Source organism: Nannospalax galili, unplaced genomic scaffold, assembly GCF_000622305.1.
Source record: "Nannospalax galili isolate Female #2095 unplaced genomic scaffold, S.galili_v1.0 scaffold933, whole genome shotgun sequence".
Lineage (NCBI taxonomy): Eukaryota > Metazoa > Chordata > Mammalia > Rodentia > Spalacidae > Nannospalax > Nannospalax galili.
Window position 1 is genome coordinate 1,582,760 of NW_008333281.1, and position 19,034 is coordinate 1,601,793.

Here is a 19,034-nt window from a genome sequence, read left to right on the forward strand (position 1 = left end):
TGCACATGCACGCACGTGTGCGCACACACTCTCTCAATGCTGAGGTCAAGTATCAAAAACACTTAGCGTGCATTTATCTCTTTTAAGAGTTATTTATAAAATCGCTAAGGATGACCCTGAGCCAGACTCACTTGTTTCATACACAACGGTGTGTTTATGTGCTTGGTCTTCATCTCTACAGCAGCCCCGTCAGGTAGATACGATTGGCCTCTCATAAGCCCCATTTTACAGATGAGGAAACTGCTCCAGAGAAGCTGAGAGACTTGTGCATGATGCAAACCAGAAATTAAGACCAGAACATTGAGTCCAGGTCAGGTGGGCCCAGGGCTGCATGCTTGTTCTCCAGGAGACAACTGAGCTGGGTATAAAAAGAGAAACCGGGCTGGAGAGATGGCACTGCAGCTGAGAGCACTGGCTGTTCTTGAAGAGGGCGCAGGTTCAGTTCCCAGCACTCACATGCCAGCTAACAACCACCCAGAACTCGAGTTCCAGGGGATCTGACCTCCACAGGCATTTCACAGCACAGGTGCACTTACATACATGTAGGCAAAACACACACATAAAATCAAACTAAATAAATCCCTTCAAAGTTTTTAAATGACAAGGGAAGGTATCCATGGTGAGGGGCGGCAGCAGCTCACTGGATCACATGTTCTTCCACAGTCTTTCCACCAAGGGGTGGAACCTGGGCCTCCCTTTAGCACGTTCAGGGTAGTGACACTTTGACCATAGCCACAGCAGAAGTAATCATGTGCTCTTCAGGACTGGGTCACTAGGTCACGGCTATCTCCTCCTCACAAGAACACTGAGGCTCTGTGCCGGTGAGGCCTCAGAGCTGCTAAGAACCCCCATCCTCCACTTCCCCGGTGACCCAGCCCTACAGCCATGTCTACCACTGTGTGTGACTTATGCCTGGGGAGGCCATGTTGGTGGTGGGAGTGGGGGTCACCTTGGCTTTTGAGCTCCCAGATACTGCATGAGCTGAAACAAGGCCCCTCACACCCTGAGTCCTGACCCCAGAGCCCATGGTCTTCTCTTTCTAATCCAAGTGAAATGGTGTTGGGTGACCCCTTGTAGAGCCAGGAGCAAACAGTTATTTGTCCAGACAGGGTACTGACAACAGACCAAAGAGGTGACTCCATTCAAGTCTAGCTTGTGTGAAGAGTTGTTTACAGGAGTGTGGTGAGGGTTCACTCACAGGAGTGTGGTAAAAGGCCATTCACAGGAGTGTGGTGAGGGGCCACTCACAGGGATGTGTTGAGCGGTCACTCACAGGAACATGGTGAGGGTCACTCACAGGAGCCAGGTGAGGGGTCACTCACAGGAGCATGGTGAGGGGCCACTCACAGGAATGTGTTGAGTGGTCACTCACAGGAGCATGGTGAGGGGTCACTCACAGGAACATGGTGAGGGCCACTCACAGGAGTGTGGTGAGGGGTCACTCACAGGAATGTGTTGAGTGGTCTCTCACAGGAGCATGGTGAGGGGGCACTCACAGGAGCATGGTGAGGGGCCACTCACAGGGATGTGTTGAGCGGTCACTCACAGGAACATGGTGAGGGTCACTCATAGGAGCCAGGTGAGGGGTCACTCACAGGAACATGGTGAGGGCCACTCACAGGAGTGTGGTGAGGGGTCACTCAGAGGAATGTGGTGAGGGCCACTAACAGGAGCATGGTGAGGGGTCACTCACAGGAACATGGTGAGGGCCACTCACAGGAGTGTGGTGAGGGGTCACTCACAGGAATGTGGTGAGGGTCACTCACAGGAGCATGGTGAGAGGTCACTCACAGGAGCATGATGAGGGCCACTCACAGGAATGTGTTGAGCGGTCACTTACAGGAACGTGGTGAGGGGCCACTCACAGGGATGTGTTAAGTGGTCACTCACAGGAGCATGGTGAGGGGTCACTCACAGGAACGTGGTGAGGGCCACTAACAGGAGCATGGTGAGGGGTCACTCACAGGAGCATGGTGAGGGGTCACTCACAGAAGTGTGGGTGAAGAACTATTTACAGGAGCACAGGTGACTCACAAGCAACTGCACCCTGAGGAGCCCACCCCAGCAAGGGTGCCGGCTCACAGAGCTGTGTCCCAGAGCTGACTTGCAGGCAGCTCCAGGCAGTGTCTGATCCAGCAGCTCTTACTGCTCATAAGATCTCAGGGAGGGGCCTTTCTAAGACTTGCAACTTTCCGAGTTACTGAGTCTTGTAAGTTTTGTGAGCTTCCTAAACCCGGTGAGCGTCCTGAATCTCGGGTGCCTCCCACCTCCCTCCTGGATGGAGTAGCTACGTGGCTACCACCATTTTCCTCCAAAAGGCACAGATGTTTGATGAACACAGGAGTGCTGGACGGACCCTGGCCTCGGCCATGGAGATGTTGTACACAGACAGCTGGGTTCAGGGGAGCCACACGCACAGCTGAGGCACCATCCACACCAGGAGGTCTCAAGTCCCCTAAGGGCCCAGAGCTCCTTTTTTACTGTCTTCTACTTGCCCTGCCTACATTTCCAGAAGTGTCTGAAGCTGGAAAGGGCATCAAAACAGTTTTCAAGCCCAATAGGTGGTACACACCTATAATCCCGGCACTTGGGATGTGGAGGCAGGAGATCAGGAGTTCGAGGTCAGTCTTGGCTACTTAGCAAGTTGGAGGCCAGCCTGGGCTACACAAGACCTCATCTCAAAATTTTAATTAAAAAATAGTTTTCAAAACGTTAAAAAAATCCTTCTCATACAAATATAGACTGTATACACATCAAAACTCCATTGCACTCTTCCCTGAGGGAACCCAGGGTGGGAAGCTTCTTCCAGAAGCATCTATAGACTAGCGTGTTCATAGGCACTGGCGAGGAACATTGGTTGCCGCAGTTCTGGGAGTGAATGAAGCTAGCGTGGGGGCAGTGAGATGAAACCCCGGGTGGCTCTGCTGCCAAGGAGACACCAAACTAATCGCTACCAAGCAGGTCTGCACGTGACTGTATTCAGTCACAAAAACAACGTTGAGCAGGGACACCATTCCCAGGGGACACAATGTAAACATCTCCCAAGCCAGCCCATTAAGTAGGCTGGGGGTGGGGCCCTCGGGAGGACGTGCATCCATCACAGCCCTGGTGTTCAACTTCTTTCCTGTGGACAGTTCTGGAGGTGTAATACCCATGCTTTGTTGACACCTGCTAGACACATGTGAGCACTAGCTCCCCAGTCCCCTATCTGCTCCCTTCCAACAGGCTGAGTGTGGACACCAGACTCTGCCCCATCCCCCTTTGAGCTCCACACTGCAGCTCCCCCGGTGGCCTCCGGTCCACCCTTTCTGGCTCTCAAAGCCCCTATCCTCCCACCTCCCCTAGGCACTTGTGACCCCCTAACCCAGAACCCTCAACCTGCCCAAAGCCTATTAAAAATTAGATGATGCTGCAAATGCTTACAGCTTCCAAATGTTGAGAGAGGGGAAAAAAAAAAAAAACCCATGCAATTCCTGTAGATGGATGTTAACATACCGGTTTGCTAACGGGCCAAGTTTGCAGTGGAGATAATTCACTGCATCAAAAACAAGCTGTCGGTTTTATTGTCGCAGTGTGAGGCCTTTCTGGGCAGGTACCGCGTCTGCCTGGAGGTCATTGCCAATCACACATTAAATGAATGCCTCATGGCCAAGTTCCCATGGCAGGGCAATAATGCGTCTCTACAGCTTCCAAGAGCAAAATACTTTTGTAATGTGTGGTACTGGGGGTGGCGGGGAGGGGGGATAGTCTGCGTCCAATAATGCCACGTCCACTAGGAGGCTTTTCACTGAACCCTGGCCTCCTGGACTGACAATTCTCACCTCCTGCCATCTCTCACCCCTCTCCCCTCCCCTACATCACCACCACCTTCTACCCCGAGCAAATTTCTCCCCTGGAGATTGACATGGTCAAAAGTTTCCTGCCACCATGTCATGGGCACTGTTGCAGTTTGTCTCCTGCATAGCACCAGGTCCTGCCTGGTGATCTGTGTTCCAGGACCTACTGAAGCCCAGAGCCACAGGCTGCATTCTCTAACACAGGCCCATGGGGAGCTGGACTGCTGGGAATGGGGGACCACAGCCCACACCCCTGCACTCTGGGGAGAGGCACTTGGGCATCAGTTGCTGGAGGGAGCAGCCATTCTAGGAAGGGAGCCTGCCTACCTGTGCTCACCCCCAAAGCAATGGGAGCAGGCTGGACGCCCTACAGCAATACCATCTGATCCAGCCTGCAGCTGCTGAGGATCATCACAAGAGTCCTCAGGACAGAGAAGAAGGCAGGAAAAGAGGGGTGCAGGGAGGGAACATGCCAACCCCCGCTTCATTCTTCCACAAGAAGCACATAGAGACGCCACTAGCCTTCCTCGGGATGCTCCCTCACCAGCCTTCCTGAGGTGCTGCCCCACAGGATGCTGCGCCCAGGGGTCTGCCTTTGTTGGTCTACACCTGTGAGGTACTACTTGATGGTACATTATGACTATGCTTGAACAAAAACAACCTGACTCTGCTGGGTGTGGTGGCTCACACCTTTAGTCCCAGCACTCAGGGAGGCAGAGGCAAGTGGATTGCTATGAGATCGAGGCCATCCTGGTCTACATAGTGAGTTCCAGGTCAGCTGTGGCTACAAGGAGACCCTGCCTCAAAAAGACAGAGAGAGAGAGAGAGAAAGAGAGAGAGAGAGAGAGAGAGAAACAAGCAAACAAAAACAAAAAACAAGGGGCTGGAGAGATGGCTCAGTGGTTAAGAGCACTAGCTGCTCTTGCAGAGGACCCAGGTTCAATTTCCAGCACCCACATGGTGGCTAACAGCTGCCTGTAACTCCAGTTCCAATGCTCTCTTCTGGCCTCTGCGGGCCTTGCACGACACAGATGCACTTACATGCAGGCAATACACTCATATGCATAAAATAAAAATAATACATAAAAAAAACAGAGGGGCTGGAGAGATGGCCCAGCTGTTAAAAACACTGACTGTTCTTACAGAAGACCCGGGTTTGAATCCCAGCACCCACATGGCACCTAACAACTGTCTGTAACTCCAGTTCCAGGGGATCCGACAGCCTCTTCTGTCCTCCATGGGCATTGTATGACATGGGTGCACTTACCTACATGCAGGCAATACACGCATACACATAAAATAAAATTTAAAAAAAGCCATCCTGACTCTTAGTATCCATTTTAGCCAAGAGGGTTCCAAACTGTTCTGAGAACCTGTTCCTTAAGAATTCTCATGGAACTGAGCTCTTAAACAAAGGCCTTCCTCTCTCTTCTATTGAAAGCACACTCCAGTTGAAACAGGGAAGGAAAGGGGCTGTGTCTCTTCTGACACCTACTGACCTAGGACACACATAGCTCCAAACAGAGCCATCAATTTAATCCCATCTATTGTTTGTAACACAAAAGATACTCTGTTGCTTTCAACAAATCTCTCCACTGTTTGCAGGGTTTGGCATGCAAAACACAAACATACACACACACACACACACACACACACACACACGTACATTTTCATACATAGTTCTGGGTCAAGGGCAAGGAAGGGTCATGAGGAATCAAGGCTTTATGTTTTAGTCACAAGAGGAGCTCAAGGCTCAGCGAACTTGTCTACATTATAAACAAGCTAAGGTAAGATTGACTTTTTGGTTGAAAGATTAAGAATCAATTGTCCAGAGCATGTCCGTATTATAAAATCATTCCCACAACACCATCACCCCAACTTCCTCTCAGAGTCCCCGGGAGATGTCTAGACCCCACTAGCACAGCCAAGCAGGAGCCTGTCCTCCTTCCTCCCCAACCCAGCACACAGTGACGCTGCTCCCTTGAAACCAGCCAGGGTAGGAGTATTTATACCACAGGAATGGGCAAGCATTGGTTCTCAGGGTTTCTACAAGAAACCTGTCATCAGTGCATCACATGCTACCAGATCAATAGCAGCCAGCACCTGTCTGATCCTGCTCTTAGGGACACTTGCACCACTGTAATGATAAGAGACAGCAATGAGGTTGAGACAGAGAATGGCTGGAAAAGCCCAGGGTGTTAACACATTCACTCATTCATTCCTCACAAACACCCTGAGGGTTGAGGACTGCATCACCCCGCTGCCCTGATGTACAGAAAGGAAAGACAACTTGCCCATGGCCACACAGCCAACAAGCCACACAGGCACGGCACCATAAACCCACCTGGATCAGTGAGGCAGAGCCTAATCGTAATCCTGACCCTGGGTGAGGGTGGTTTGTGACCCACCCACCCTCCCCAAATCATTCCTCTGGACAGGGTCTCTCGCTGGCCTGGAACTCCCTAAGGAAGCCAGGCTGGCTAGCCAGTGAGGCCCAGGGATCCTCCTGCTTCCACCTTCCAGCGTGATATTACACGCTCATGCCATCCTCTCTGGCTTTTATACCTGAGTGCCTGGGACCAGGTCTTCGTTTGCAAGGCAGGTGCTTTCCCGACCAAGTCATCTCTCCAGCTCTTTCTCCTTACCTTTTTATTTTGCCACAGGGTCTTGCTAAGTTGCCCAGGCTGGCCTTGAACTTGCTGTGTAGCCCAGGCTGGCCTTGAACTTGTGAGTCTCCAGCCTCCTGGGCACCTATTAACAGCAGATACCTTTCTGTTCACTCGAATCTTTTCTGTGTGACTCAGAAAATACTTAGGGCTGCAATTACCCTAGCATCAATGCAACAAGAATTCCCGTCACATTATCACCTCATAGAAGGGATAAGTGAGACCCAGAGAGGTGCTCCTTCAAGGTCACCCAGCCAGAAAGGGAAATTACTGTGTGTGTGTGTGTGTGTGTGTGTGCATGTGTGTGTGTGTTCGTGTGAAGGTAAGAGGTTAACATCGGCAGGTCTCTTCCTCAGTGACTCTCCCCTTTATTTTCTGAGGCAGGGTCTCTCACTGAACCTGCAGTTCCTGGATTCTGCTAGGCTGACTGGCCAGCAAGCCTCAGGGACCCTCCTGTCTCTGCCTCCCAGCACTGGGATCACAGGCATGTGTCACCAGGTTTATGAGGGTTCTGGGGGATCAAATTCAGATCCTCCTGCTTGTATAGCAAGCACTGAAGGGGAAATTCTTTTCTTTTCTTTTCTTTCTTTTTTTTTTTTTTTTTTTTTGGTCTTTTTGAGACAGGGTCTCCCTGTAGCCCCAGCTGGCCTGGAACTCACTATGTAGACCAGGCTGGCCTTGAATTCACAGAGATCCGCCTGCCTTTGCCTCCTGAGTGCTGGGATTAAAGGCATGTGCCACCACACCCGACTCCAGAAAGGAAAATTCTTCCGATTGGCACCCTGACTCTGCTGACCCAAAGAGAATTGAGAGAGGGGGGCTGCCTGGTGTGGGTATTTAGGCCAAGAGACACAACAGGGAACTCTTCTTCAGGGAGAGACCAGAGAGAATTCCAGACCCTGGCCTAGAGGGGCTGAGAGTTGGAGAGGCAGCAAAGGGGTGGTATCTCTGTGCTCCTCACAGGGACCCCAGGTCTGTGATTTGGGCCCCAGCAGTAACTTGAGCATTTAGCTGGGGGCAGACAGGCCTGAGAGGCCGTGGGGAGTCAGAGGAAGCAGGGTATTCTCTAGCTCTCGTCCTGCCTCCCCAGGCTCCTCACCATTTCTGCAGACCCTAGGGTTCCCACAGCGCTCTTTGAGAACCCCTGCCCCAGCCAGCTTCTCCACCCGTTCCTGCTTTCCTTCACCACACAGTCAGACTACTGGAGCTCCCCCACCCCCACCCTGGAGGCCAGCGGCTTCTGTTGTCCCTACCCAGGAGCTGGAGAATGCCAGCTTCTGACACCCCACTCCTGGACCCCCCATCAGATCCCGTCTGTTTAGGGAGGATCCTAACCTCAAGCAGATACTAATCAGCAAGGTAACTTTGAACAAGCCTCTTGGGGCTTCGAGGGCAGAATGGAGTCCTGAAGGTCACTTGTCAAAAGACTGGGCAGCAAATCTCTTAAGATGAAGAACGTGCGGGTGGCAGACGACTATGTTAATGTGGTTCTGTTGTTTCAGTCTTTGCTGCAGGCCATGGTCCTCATTTGACTGGTGAGAAAACCAAAGCCCAGAGAGGTAAAGTCGCTCACCAAGGACACATGGCAAGTAGCACTGATGAGAGCCAGGCCCTCGCCACACACATCTTCCTCTCCCCCCACCTATGCCGAGAGCCAAGCCCATGGGAGGAGTTTGTTCTAGTGGTTTGGGCTGTATACTCCCAAGCCCCCGTCACTCAAATACTTCTTACAGATATGAAAACTGAGTCTTGGAGACACTAATCCCCTTGCCTAAGGTCACCCAGACATTCGCTAGGGACCTGAGTGTCTGCTGGCCCCACATTCATACATTCTTCTATCCCTACCCCTAATACGGCCTACGCAATGCCCACCCTGGCCTCCCAGGCTGGGTCTAGCTCTCCCAACCTGCCCCAGGAATGAACTAGTTGCAAGACAGAAACTTCCCCTGCAGCCTTGGCCTGGGCATCTCCCCATCCTTACTTAGCACACCTCGAGGAGCCTTGGAGGCTGTGGCTGGCTGCCCGGCCCCCAGCTGGCCCAGCTCCTCCCCAGCTCAGCTCCTCCTCATGGGGGAGGGAGGATAGACACTCTCCTTTCCCAGCAGCTGGCAGAGCTGAGGCCGTTCCTGCCTGCCGCCTGGCTGCTGAAGCAATGGGTCCTAAGCCCTTCCCGGTCGCCCTTCCTCACAGGACCATGCTGGCTGTCCCCTGGGGGACTTGGAGCATCAAGTCTGCTGCTGAGGCAGGACAGCTGGCCCAGAATCTGCAGCATGACTCTCAGTTCTCATGAGGAAGGGAGGCTTCAGGGGCTTCTAAAAACCCACCTTGCCCCCTGGTTCATCTGTAGAGTGTCAGAATGAATGAACTTCTCTCTGGAGGAGGCTGGGGAGGAGAGGTTGGACACTAACTTTGCCAGGCTGTGCCTGGGCGTTTTGTGTTGCTTTTCTCCCCGTACATCATCACAAGCCTCTCTCTTTCCTGGGCACCGAGACATGGGCTCCCCTTGCCCAGCAAAGAACCAGCTGTCAACACCCTTCCTAAGAGAAGCGGTAAGTTAAACTTCAGAGGAAGTTGCTTTGCTCTTGGATGGGGAGGTTCTAGAAGGGCAATGGTATTGAACAGTGTGGCAAAAGTGATGTTTGGAATTAGTTCCTGTCCCTGGGCTCTGAAGGACCTTTGCTGGCCAGCTGTTAGGGAGGCAGGAGACTGCACAGTCAACTGTCCAGTGAAAGGGGAGAGGGTTCTATTGTAGCTCTAGACAGAACCCCAGGCTGGGAAGCCAAGTCCTGGACTGGATTCAGATTTGCTGTGTGACCTTGGATGAATCCCTTCAGCTCTCTGGGCCTTGGTTTTTGCACTGGGAAAATGAGAAAGCTTAGGGAGAGCTCCCCAGATTTCAAACTCTCTCTGCAGGCTCCACTCCTCTGTTGGCCGTGCACTGTGAACCAAGTAACAGGAGCAGAATAGCAGAGCAGGGGCCGATGTGAACTGGCGGTCCTGACTCACTCCTCACCGGCTGCCAGAATCCAGCTGGCCCTGGGCTGAGAGGAACTTTTATTTCCATTGGGCTCCTGATTGGAGTGTCTCTCAAAATACAAGGTTATAGGTGCCAGGAGACAACTCTGGCAGGAATGAACAGTGTAAGAAATGACCACGCAAGAACGAGGCCAAGGCACTGTAGGATGATTTTTTAATATGCGAATGGGCTAAAATCTAAAATACTTATCCTACATGAAGCTCCCAGAAAAATCTGCAGTGCAGAGAGCATTAGAGGCTCTTCGTTTCACAGATAAAAAAAACACCAAGGCCCAGAGAGGGGGGGTAACCACCTCAAGGTCACACAGCAAGGGTGGCTAAGGCAAGCACAAACGAACACATTGGAAATTCATGCATGTGGAGAAAAGAGGCATTGAAAATGGGAGACATTCTTCACAAGAGAGAGCAGCTGGGGTGACGCTGTCGTGGTGAGCCCCTGAGAGGTGCCATGCAAAGCCGTCACATCCCCATCCCCTGAGCCTTCAGTGGCTGACTTCATTGAGCCTTATTGAACAGCAGACATTTGTTAAATAGTGGGTGAGATATTCCCTTCACTGGGCCTCAGTATCCTGATCTATAAAGTGGAACTGCGCCTGTCTACCTTGTGGGGGCAGTCAAGATGAACTCATTAGAAAAACCTGGTACATCAGAGTGTTAGAAGTGACCCTTATGGACACTCGCTCCGTGTCCCGGTGCAGGAGCTCAGACATCCCCCCTCACACAGACTAAGCAGAAGACCCAGGAAGGCTTCCCCCTCCCTCCCAGCCCCCACGGTCCCTGTGAGAAACTATAACCACACGGGGACCCTGAGAGCTTTTTCACGAGCAGGGCACTGCAGGGTTAGCACAAGTCTTGTCATCTGAGAACAGACATGAGTCCACATGCCCAAGACCACAAGCCTGGGGATAGCACAGCTCAGGATCCGTCACTCACGCCCCCATTCACAAATGTCCACATCATGGAGAGGCAGAAATACATGCAGAGTGGCCAGCACGGCGTCTCTAGATATACACACTTCCCCTGGGGCAAGGTTTGCCCACTGGCATGGCCCAGACATACAGTGGCTTCTTAGTAAACAGGAAACAAATGGGAGGTTCAGAGGATGGCTTGTGCAGCACACACGTGCAACAAAGCGTTTACACTGCCAGCTCCGTCTGACACTCACACCGCTCTACCCTCTTGCTTTTCTCCTGGAGGCAGACAGGTGAGCCCACAGCTCCCTGGCCTGGCCGTCTGCGACGATGCCCATGGCTTCCAGAGACAGGGACCAGCGGCCCGGACACCATCACTTTGGCTCCCACAGCCCCTTGAGTCAGCTCTGGCCTGGTCCCCCAGAGCTGCCGCCGGTCAAGGGTCTTTACTATGGCAGGGCTCGAAGGCTGGGTGCCCTGGACGCCTCTCCCGAGGCAGACCTGAAGAAGGAGATCCTAGTGAACGTGGGTGGCCTGCGCTACCTGCTGCCCTGGAGCACACTGGACGCCTTTCCTCTGAGCCGCCTGAGCAGGCTTCGGCTGTGTCGCAGCTACCAGGAGATCACACAACTCTGTGACGACTACGACGAGGACAGTCAAGAGTTCTTCTTCGACCGGAGCCCCAGCGCCTTCGGGGTGATCGTGAGCTTCCTGGCGGCCGGGAAGCTAGTACTCCTGCGGGAGATGTGCACGCTGTCCTTCCAGGAGGAGCTGAGCTACTGGGGCATCGAGGAGGCCAACCTGGAGCGCTGCTGCCTGCGCAAGCTGCTCGAGAAGTTGGACGAGGTGGCCGAGCTGCGCCGGGAGGAGGCTGCCCAGCGGCGGCAGCAGCACCAGGCCAGGCACCCCGACGTGCAGGCCTCCCGCTGGGCCCGCAGCATGGACCGGCTGCGGGAGATGGTGGAGGACCCGCAGTCTGGCCTGCCCGGGAAGGTCTTTGCCTGCCTCTCCATCCTCTTCGTGGCCACCACAGCGGTCAGCCTGTGTGTGAGCACTATGCCGGACTTCAGAGCGGAGGAAGAGGTGAGTGGCCCGCTGTAGGGGACCGGGGACGGCTCAGGGCAGGGGGAGACCAGCGACAGCTCCTTCTTTCCCTTATTCCTGTTTTTATTTTGATGCAGGGTCTTACGTAGCCCAGGCTGGCCTGGACTTGCTCTCTAGCTGAGGAACAGCTTGAACCTCTGATCCTCCTGTCTCTACCTCCCAAGTGCTGGGATGACAGATGTGCACCAACAACTCCCGTTTTGCACAGTGCTGGGGATGGAACCCCAGCTTTGTCAAGCGCTGGGCCAGCTGAGCTACATCACTAGCTCTTTTTGCTGTTTTGAGATGGGGTCTCATGAAGCCCAGGGCGGCCTCCAACTCACTATCTAGCCAAGGTCAGCCTCCTGAGTGCTGGGATTATAGGCACGTGTCACTGCATCTAGCTAAATATCTTCACTTCTTAAAGTAAACAGGGACATGAGAATGTTATACAGTGGGGATTATATTCATTTTCAGACAGCAGTGACATAAGTAATAACTTTTTAATTCTTGGTCGGGACCCGAGGGCCCTCAAAGTCATAACATGTTCTTGACTCTGATAGGGCACTCCAGATATTGACCAAGTCCCCCTGCTTTTGGGGGATCAGGCAGACCCACTGACTTCCTTGGCTCTGTGACTAGAAGGGAATTGTTACACCTCTCTGAGCCTCAGTTTCTCCCAAAGTAAAATGGCTGGCATTGCTCTGAAGCATTGATTGCTCCCAGTGTGTTTACTGAGAGACTACTTTGTGCTCAGAATTAGCTTAGAACACCAATCCTTGCCTCCTCCAGCCCACGCTTTCATGGGCATGTTGGCTTCAGCTCACGGGGGTGGAGGGGGGTTTGGGGTGCCAAGGACGGACTGTGTTTCCTCTTATTATGAAGTGAGGATGCTCGTTACAGCAGAGGCTCTTGGCCCTTCTTTTCCTGCCTGTTATCTGACCCTGAGTCTCTCAGTTGGTGTCACTGGAGGGCAACTCTTTTACCAGACTGTCAGAGTCTAGTCTGGGCCCCAGCAGCCCTCACAAGCCAGACTTGGCTGCCCCCGTCCATAGGCCAATTAAGCAAAAAAAATTACTGAAAAATAGAGAAAGATTTATCCAATGTGGCTACACTGTGGGAAGAGGAGCAAATAGAGGCCCAGTGAACCCCCCAAGTCCATCTTCTGGGTTCCAAAATGAGGTTTAGGTTTAAATTTTTTTATTATTATTATTATTATTATTATTATTATTATTATTGTTTTTATGTGTGTGTGTGTGTGTTTGTGTGTGTATGCACGTACATGTGTACCACAGTATGAGTGTGGAGGTCAGAGGACAACTTGGCGGGAGTTGGCTCTCTCTCCTTTCGCCATGTGGGTTCCAGGAATGGAACTCAGGTTGTCAAGTTTGGCAGCAAGAGACTTTACCTGCTAAAGCCATCTTGCTGGCCCAAGGATTGGGTTTAAGTAGCGTGCCACAGCTCTGCGTGTGAGAGACAAGCTCCTCCTCTGTTACTGGACTTGCTAGGATCATAGCCAGGGTCCTGGCAGCCCTAAAGGGACCCTGCCCCAGAACAAACATCCTACCTATGGATGACTCTTATGCTCTCTTTGCAGAGTGCTGTGGGAGACCCCAAGGCCTCCCCAGGGACCAGATGTTCAAAGAAGTGAAACAGGACCCTAGCATTTGCTGGGAGGGCAAACACAGACCTCTCAGCTAGAACCAGCCAGTTTCCCAACATAAAAGGTTACCCCTCTCCTGCTTTATACTCCCCCAAGGCTCCCCAGCACCCTTCCGCGCTTACATTATAATAGACAGAGGGGCCCAATGAAAAACACACGTGAGAAAAGGTTACCCCTCTCCTGCTTTATACTCCTCCAAGGCTCCCCAGCACCCCTTCGCGCTTACATTATAATAGACAGAGGGGCCCAATGAAAAACACACGTGAGACAGCACATGCTGGTCTATAAGCCGTAGACAGCTCCCAATAGCAGTCAGCCCCCATGTGTCCTTCCCTGACAGATTGGCCCCCAAAATACAGTAAGACCAGAGAACATTCCAGATGATCAACTGCTTGTGCCTTACACACAGTAAGTTCTCAGCAAATATTTGCTGAGTAAAATGTGATTCGTCTGACCCACAAATGTTTTCTCTAAAAGAAAAGAAAAAAATGACACCCCAATGCTCAGGCTCTCAAGCAGCTGGTTCCCCGGGGAGACAATGGCTGCAGTCAGAATATTTCTCCCCACTCTTTAGCACAAAGCATGTGATGTAAGAACCTGCCACAGGAATATATATTCCTAACCACAGGAATATGTGCTTGTAGATTTTGCATTCAAATATTAAGATAGACTAAGCAAAGTCCTTACCCCAGTGAAGGACACTGGGGCCCAGCTGCTGGAGGATGCCTGATTTCCATGTGCCTGTTTCTCTTGGGGATCTTTGGTGAGAGAGAAGACAGTGAGCATGTGGGAGCCATGGGTGGGAGCCATTGGGCTTCACCATGCGGATGGCTGAGGGCTTTGCTGAGCCTACTGTGCCATCCCAGGAGGCCTGGTTAACTCCACTCAGGAAAATAAATGAACTGCAGGTCACCAGCTTGCAGCCCAGGGCAGCCAAAGCTGCCCCCACTCCCGGGAATTGTCAGCTGCATCCCACAGAATAAGAGGGATTTGTGTCCAGGGGCAGCTGCAGTGTCCTCTTGCTTTCTCTCAGATGGAGCCACCTTTGTGAGCGCTATCCCAAAGACATTCTGAGAAGTGCAGCTTCCTGACAGAGGCAGTTCCAGCCCCAGAAAGGTCTGTACTCCTTTGGGGACAATAATTCAGAGAGTCAGGGAGGCAGAGGACAGGCAAGCTTTAGATCTTTGTTCTTTCAAGACAAGAGTCCTCACATTTACGTGAAAAGCTAGTGTTCTAACACGTGACTTATATTTCTTATTTGTCCTTAGGGGACAGCAGATAGGGGATTGATGGCAGGCAGGGAGCAGTTCTATTTTTCTCGCCAACTTTTAAGGCTGGCCAGCTGCTCCTGAACATGGGCCGTTTAGTTGTGGGCATTTACCCAGGTGATTTAATGCCACCCTGGGGAACTGACACTCTGGGGACTTGACCTAGGGAGGCTCAGGCCTCCACTTTCTGTTCCCTTGGCTCAGCAATGGTCCAACAGGGTCCAGTGCCTGGGCTCCAGGCTGCGAGCTAGACTAGGGAGAGGACAGCACAAACAGGAGGAACCCAGCCAAGCCTCTGGGCCCAGCTGAGCAGCACAGGAACTCAAGGTTCAGATCTCCTTAGGGCTCTTTGACACACACTCTGGGGTGACACACTGATGTCTCTCAGAAATCCAAGGCACAGCGGAGTTGCGTCTCCGTTTCTTCCCGTCCAGCACTGGGGAGATTTTTGGCTCCTTGCTATGGTAGAGAAGGAAAGCAGAGATTTTTTTAAAAAGCCAGGTGAAGGCTGGAGAGATGGCTCAGTAAAGCACTGGCCACACAAAGATGAGGCCTTAGTTCAAACCCCAGAACCCACATAAAAGCCAGGCCTGGTGGCACATATCTGTAACCCCAGTGTTAGGAAGGCAGAGGCAGGAGGATCCCTGGACCTCACTGGCTAGCCAGCCTAGCTGAATTGGTGAGCTCCAGCTTCAGAGACCCTGTCTCAAAAAAATAAGGTAGAGTTGGGCATAGTGGTGCATGCCTTTGATCCCAGCACCCGGGAGACATAGGCAAAGGCAAGCAGATCTCTGTGATCTCCAGGCCAGCCTGGTGTAGAGGGATGCATAGTGAGACCTTGTCTCAAAAACATAAAATAAAGGGGCTGGAGAGATGGTTAAGGGCATTGGCTACTCTTGCAGAGGCCTGGGTTCAGTTCTCAGCATCCACATGGTGCCTAACAACCGTGCATAACTCCAGTTCAGGGGATCCAACGCCCACTTCTGACCTCTTGAGGGCACTGCACAACATGGGTGCATATACATACATGCAGGCCATATACTCATACACATAAAATAAGAATAACAAGTCAGGCATGATGGCGCACGCCTTTAATCCCAGCACTCAGGAGGCAGAGGCGGCAGATCTCTGTGAGTTCAAGGCCAGCCTGGTCTACATAGTGAGTTCTAGGACAGCTGGGGCTACAGGGAGACCCTGTCTCAAAAAGACCAAAAATAAATAAATAAATAAAATGTTAAAAATAAAATAAAAATAAGCTGGCAAGTGATTAATGAAGATATCCAATGTTGACCACATGCCCATACACACATGTGCTCCCTAACATACATACTACACACGTACAGTACACATAAATAAACAAAGGCCAGGTGGGATAGCTGGGTCCCCTCACCAGAAACGGCACTCCTGTATACCCCGCACACACAGCTCACCGCCCCCCAGCTGTATCAGGAAGCCTCGGGGACAGCAGACTCCCTCTCTTCTCTGCCCCTCCCTGGGTCTTGAATCAGCTTCCTGAGGAACCACTTCCAGCTAAGATGTCTCTCATTCAGTGACACTTGGCAGTCACTCTTGTGGACACTTCTGCTCAGCTGGGTTTCTTCTCTCAAGCTGAGTCTCGCCATACCCTTCACAAGAAGTATCCACAATTTCCCTGGCTGGCCCACCTTTCCTGATGCTAGTTCCCAGGGTTCCCTCTGCCTGTTACCTCCTTCCTCTTCATGGGTTTCATGTTCACCCCCTCCAAAGACCACCTGTCAAATGCTGCCGCCCAGCCCCATCTTCGAGTTACCCAGGGAGTCCCCACCTCTGAAGACGTTGACTCTCCACAGTCTCCTTTAGGGACTACTGTGGGCACCAGCCTGGAGGGGAGGGCACGATGTCCTCCTGACCCCTATATGGGGACAGTCATGGTAAGATTTGGAGACCAGAGATACATAGATGGAGTCTTCTCTCGGTACTCACAGGGGTAGATTTCAGGGCACCCTGCCACCCCTGGATGCCAGAGGCAAGACTACCTGGCTCCTTATGTAAACTGGCACAGTATTGCATATAACCTCCTCATGTCCTATTATGCATTTTGATCTGTATATGAGACAGAGTCTCATGTAACCTAGGTTGGCCTTGAAGTTGTGATCCTCCTGCTTCTTTCTCCCAAATTCCACACCTGGCTTCTCCTAGTCTCTAAATGACTTACAAAATCTAACACGCGGTAAAGCCATGGATTTGAGGGCAGCCTGATCTGGCTAGTGAGACCTTGTCTCAAAAAAATCTAAGGGGGCTGGAGGGATGGCTCAGCGGTTAAGAGCAGACTGCTCTTGCAGAGGACCTGGGTTCGATTCCCAGCACCCACATAACAGCTAACAACTGTCCGTAACTCCAGTTTCAGGGGATCTGACGCCCTCTTCTGACCTCCAGCAACACTGCACAACACGGGTGCACTTACACACATGAAGATAATACTCATACACATAAAATAAAAATAATTGCCTAGCATGCCCAAGAGCCTGCCTTCTGTCTGCAACACTGAGGGGAAAAAAAAGAAGAAAAAAACGACACGTTATCAATACTATGTAAATCATAAGGTGTCATTTAGGTAATAATGACAAGAAAAAAGTCCACACGTATTCTGTACAGGGCAGTGAGTTCCTGGACATTGTCCATCTGAGGTCCACTGCACCTATGGTTGTAGCATCAGTGGACGTGACCATGCTCCTGGCTCTAGGCAGCTGCTTCCGTTTCTAATTAATTCTCACCGCAACCCCATTCTCAAGAAAAAAGCTGAGGCCTCAGGTTTCCATGGGGAGGGGGTAGGAGAGGAGGGGAAAGGCTGTTTAGACTGTGAAGTGGCCTCTGTGCTGGCCTCTGAGCACAGTGACCACCCTCCCACTTCACAGAGAACATGAGTGGGAGCCCCCCCCCAGGTGTTGATGGCACGGCACCACGTGGGGTTGTGTCTCCCTCTGGTGGGCTCAGAGCCCTCAGTCCCAAGTGGAGATGTGGAGGAGGGTGCAGAGGGGGGCAGGGACCTGGGACAGTGTCAAGGGTGGGGTGGGGGAGGGTCACAGAAGGGACATGGGAGAGGGGTGAGTCGCACAGGCATGGGCCAAAGGAGACTGGCTTTGGGGAGAGAAAGGCCAGGGAGGGGGTGAGTCAGCACAGCGGAGGCCAGGAGGAAGCTGTCCAGGCCCCAAGGGAGGCGAAGGACAGAGGCTGCTGCAGGATGGACCCACAGAACCAGCTCAGACCAGAGGGCCTCAGTTGAAGTCGGGGAGGTCTAGCCATGTTGTGAAGGGGACACTGGCAGATGCACCCAGGCACAGGTGAGAGCCAGCTCTGAGGTCAAGGCTGGCGGCTGGAGCCCCTCACACAGGGCCCCCTTCTAGGGCCCTTGTTGCCCTGCAACTATCTGTCCACACAGACCCAGGCTTTGCTCTCAGGAAGCTGTGCCCCAGCCTCAGCCAGGGGCACCTTCAGGGCAGCTATGCTCTGGCATGGGGGTGAAGAGGCTAAGGCCACAACCTCCCATTCACTGCCCACTGGGCTCGATTCAACCAGTTCAGACAAGGACCCTGAGTCTTTTTTAAATTCAGATATAACTCACAAACAAGCAGTCCTGCACTTGCTTATCCATATGTGGGACAGAGGCAGAGACAGTGAAAGTTCAAGGTAATTCTCTCCTACAAAGCAATTTCAAGGCCAACCTCAGCTACATGAGACCCTGTCTCCACACACACACACACACACACACACACACACACACACACACACCACAGATTTCACATGCAGTATATTACATTCTTTTAAAAGTACACAATTCCATGGGAATCACTGTACAACAACCACTATTGTTCAAGAACATTCTCCTCACCCTAAAGAAGCCGACAGTTACCCCGATTCCACCCTCCCTCCATCCCTGGCTGGTGTCCTGCCTGTGGATTCACCTGTAGTGACCTACGCCTCTTTCACATAGCAGTTTTCAAGGTTCACCTCTGTCTCAGCAAAGACTAGCACTCCACTTCGTTCCTTTTCCTAGCCAATTAACAGGCCATTGTATGAGTGGGGCCTGACGGCATAGACCTCCTCATCCCGGCTACACAAGAGACTGAGGCAGTAGGATCACAAGTTCAAGGTCAGCCTGGGCTACAGAGTGAAGTTCAAGACCAGTCTGGGCAAACTCATGAGACCCTGTCTCAAAATAAAAAGTGCAGAGAAGTCTGGGGATAGGGGATGGAGAGATGACCCAGTGGTTAAGAGCATCTGCTGCTCTTCCAGAGGACCTGGGTTCGATTCCCAGCACCCACATGGTGGCTAACAACCATCTGTAACTCGAGTACCAGGGGATCCAACATCCTCTTCTGACCTCTGTGAGCACTGCATGACACAGGCGCACTTACATACATACAGGCAAAACACTCATAACACATAAAAATAATAATAAATAAAAAATAATAAATAAATAATAATAAAAGAGAAGACTGAGCCAGGCGTGATGGCACATGCCTTTAATCCCAGCACTCAGGAGGCAGAGGCAGGCAGATCTCCGTGAGTTCAAGGCCAGCCTGGTCTACATA

The 19,034-nt window shown here is 52.0% G+C and overlaps 1 protein-coding gene across 2 annotated transcripts in view; it reads left to right on the top strand.

The window, feature by feature from the left end:
- Positions 1–8,643: 8,643 nt before the first annotated feature.
- Positions 8,644–19,034, top strand: part of Kcng4 (potassium voltage-gated channel modifier subfamily G member 4) — a 19,979-nt gene continuing 9,588 nt past the window's right edge. For both annotated transcript variants that reach the window (XM_029561012.1, XM_008827916.2), the window contains exons 1-2: positions 8,644–9,051; positions 10,739–11,532. In XM_029561012.1, the coding sequence (XP_029416872.1) occupies positions 10,780–11,532 (753 nt within the window). In that variant the 5' untranslated portion in view covers positions 8,644–9,051; positions 10,739–10,779. The remainder of the gene's footprint in view (positions 9,052–10,738; positions 11,533–19,034) is intronic.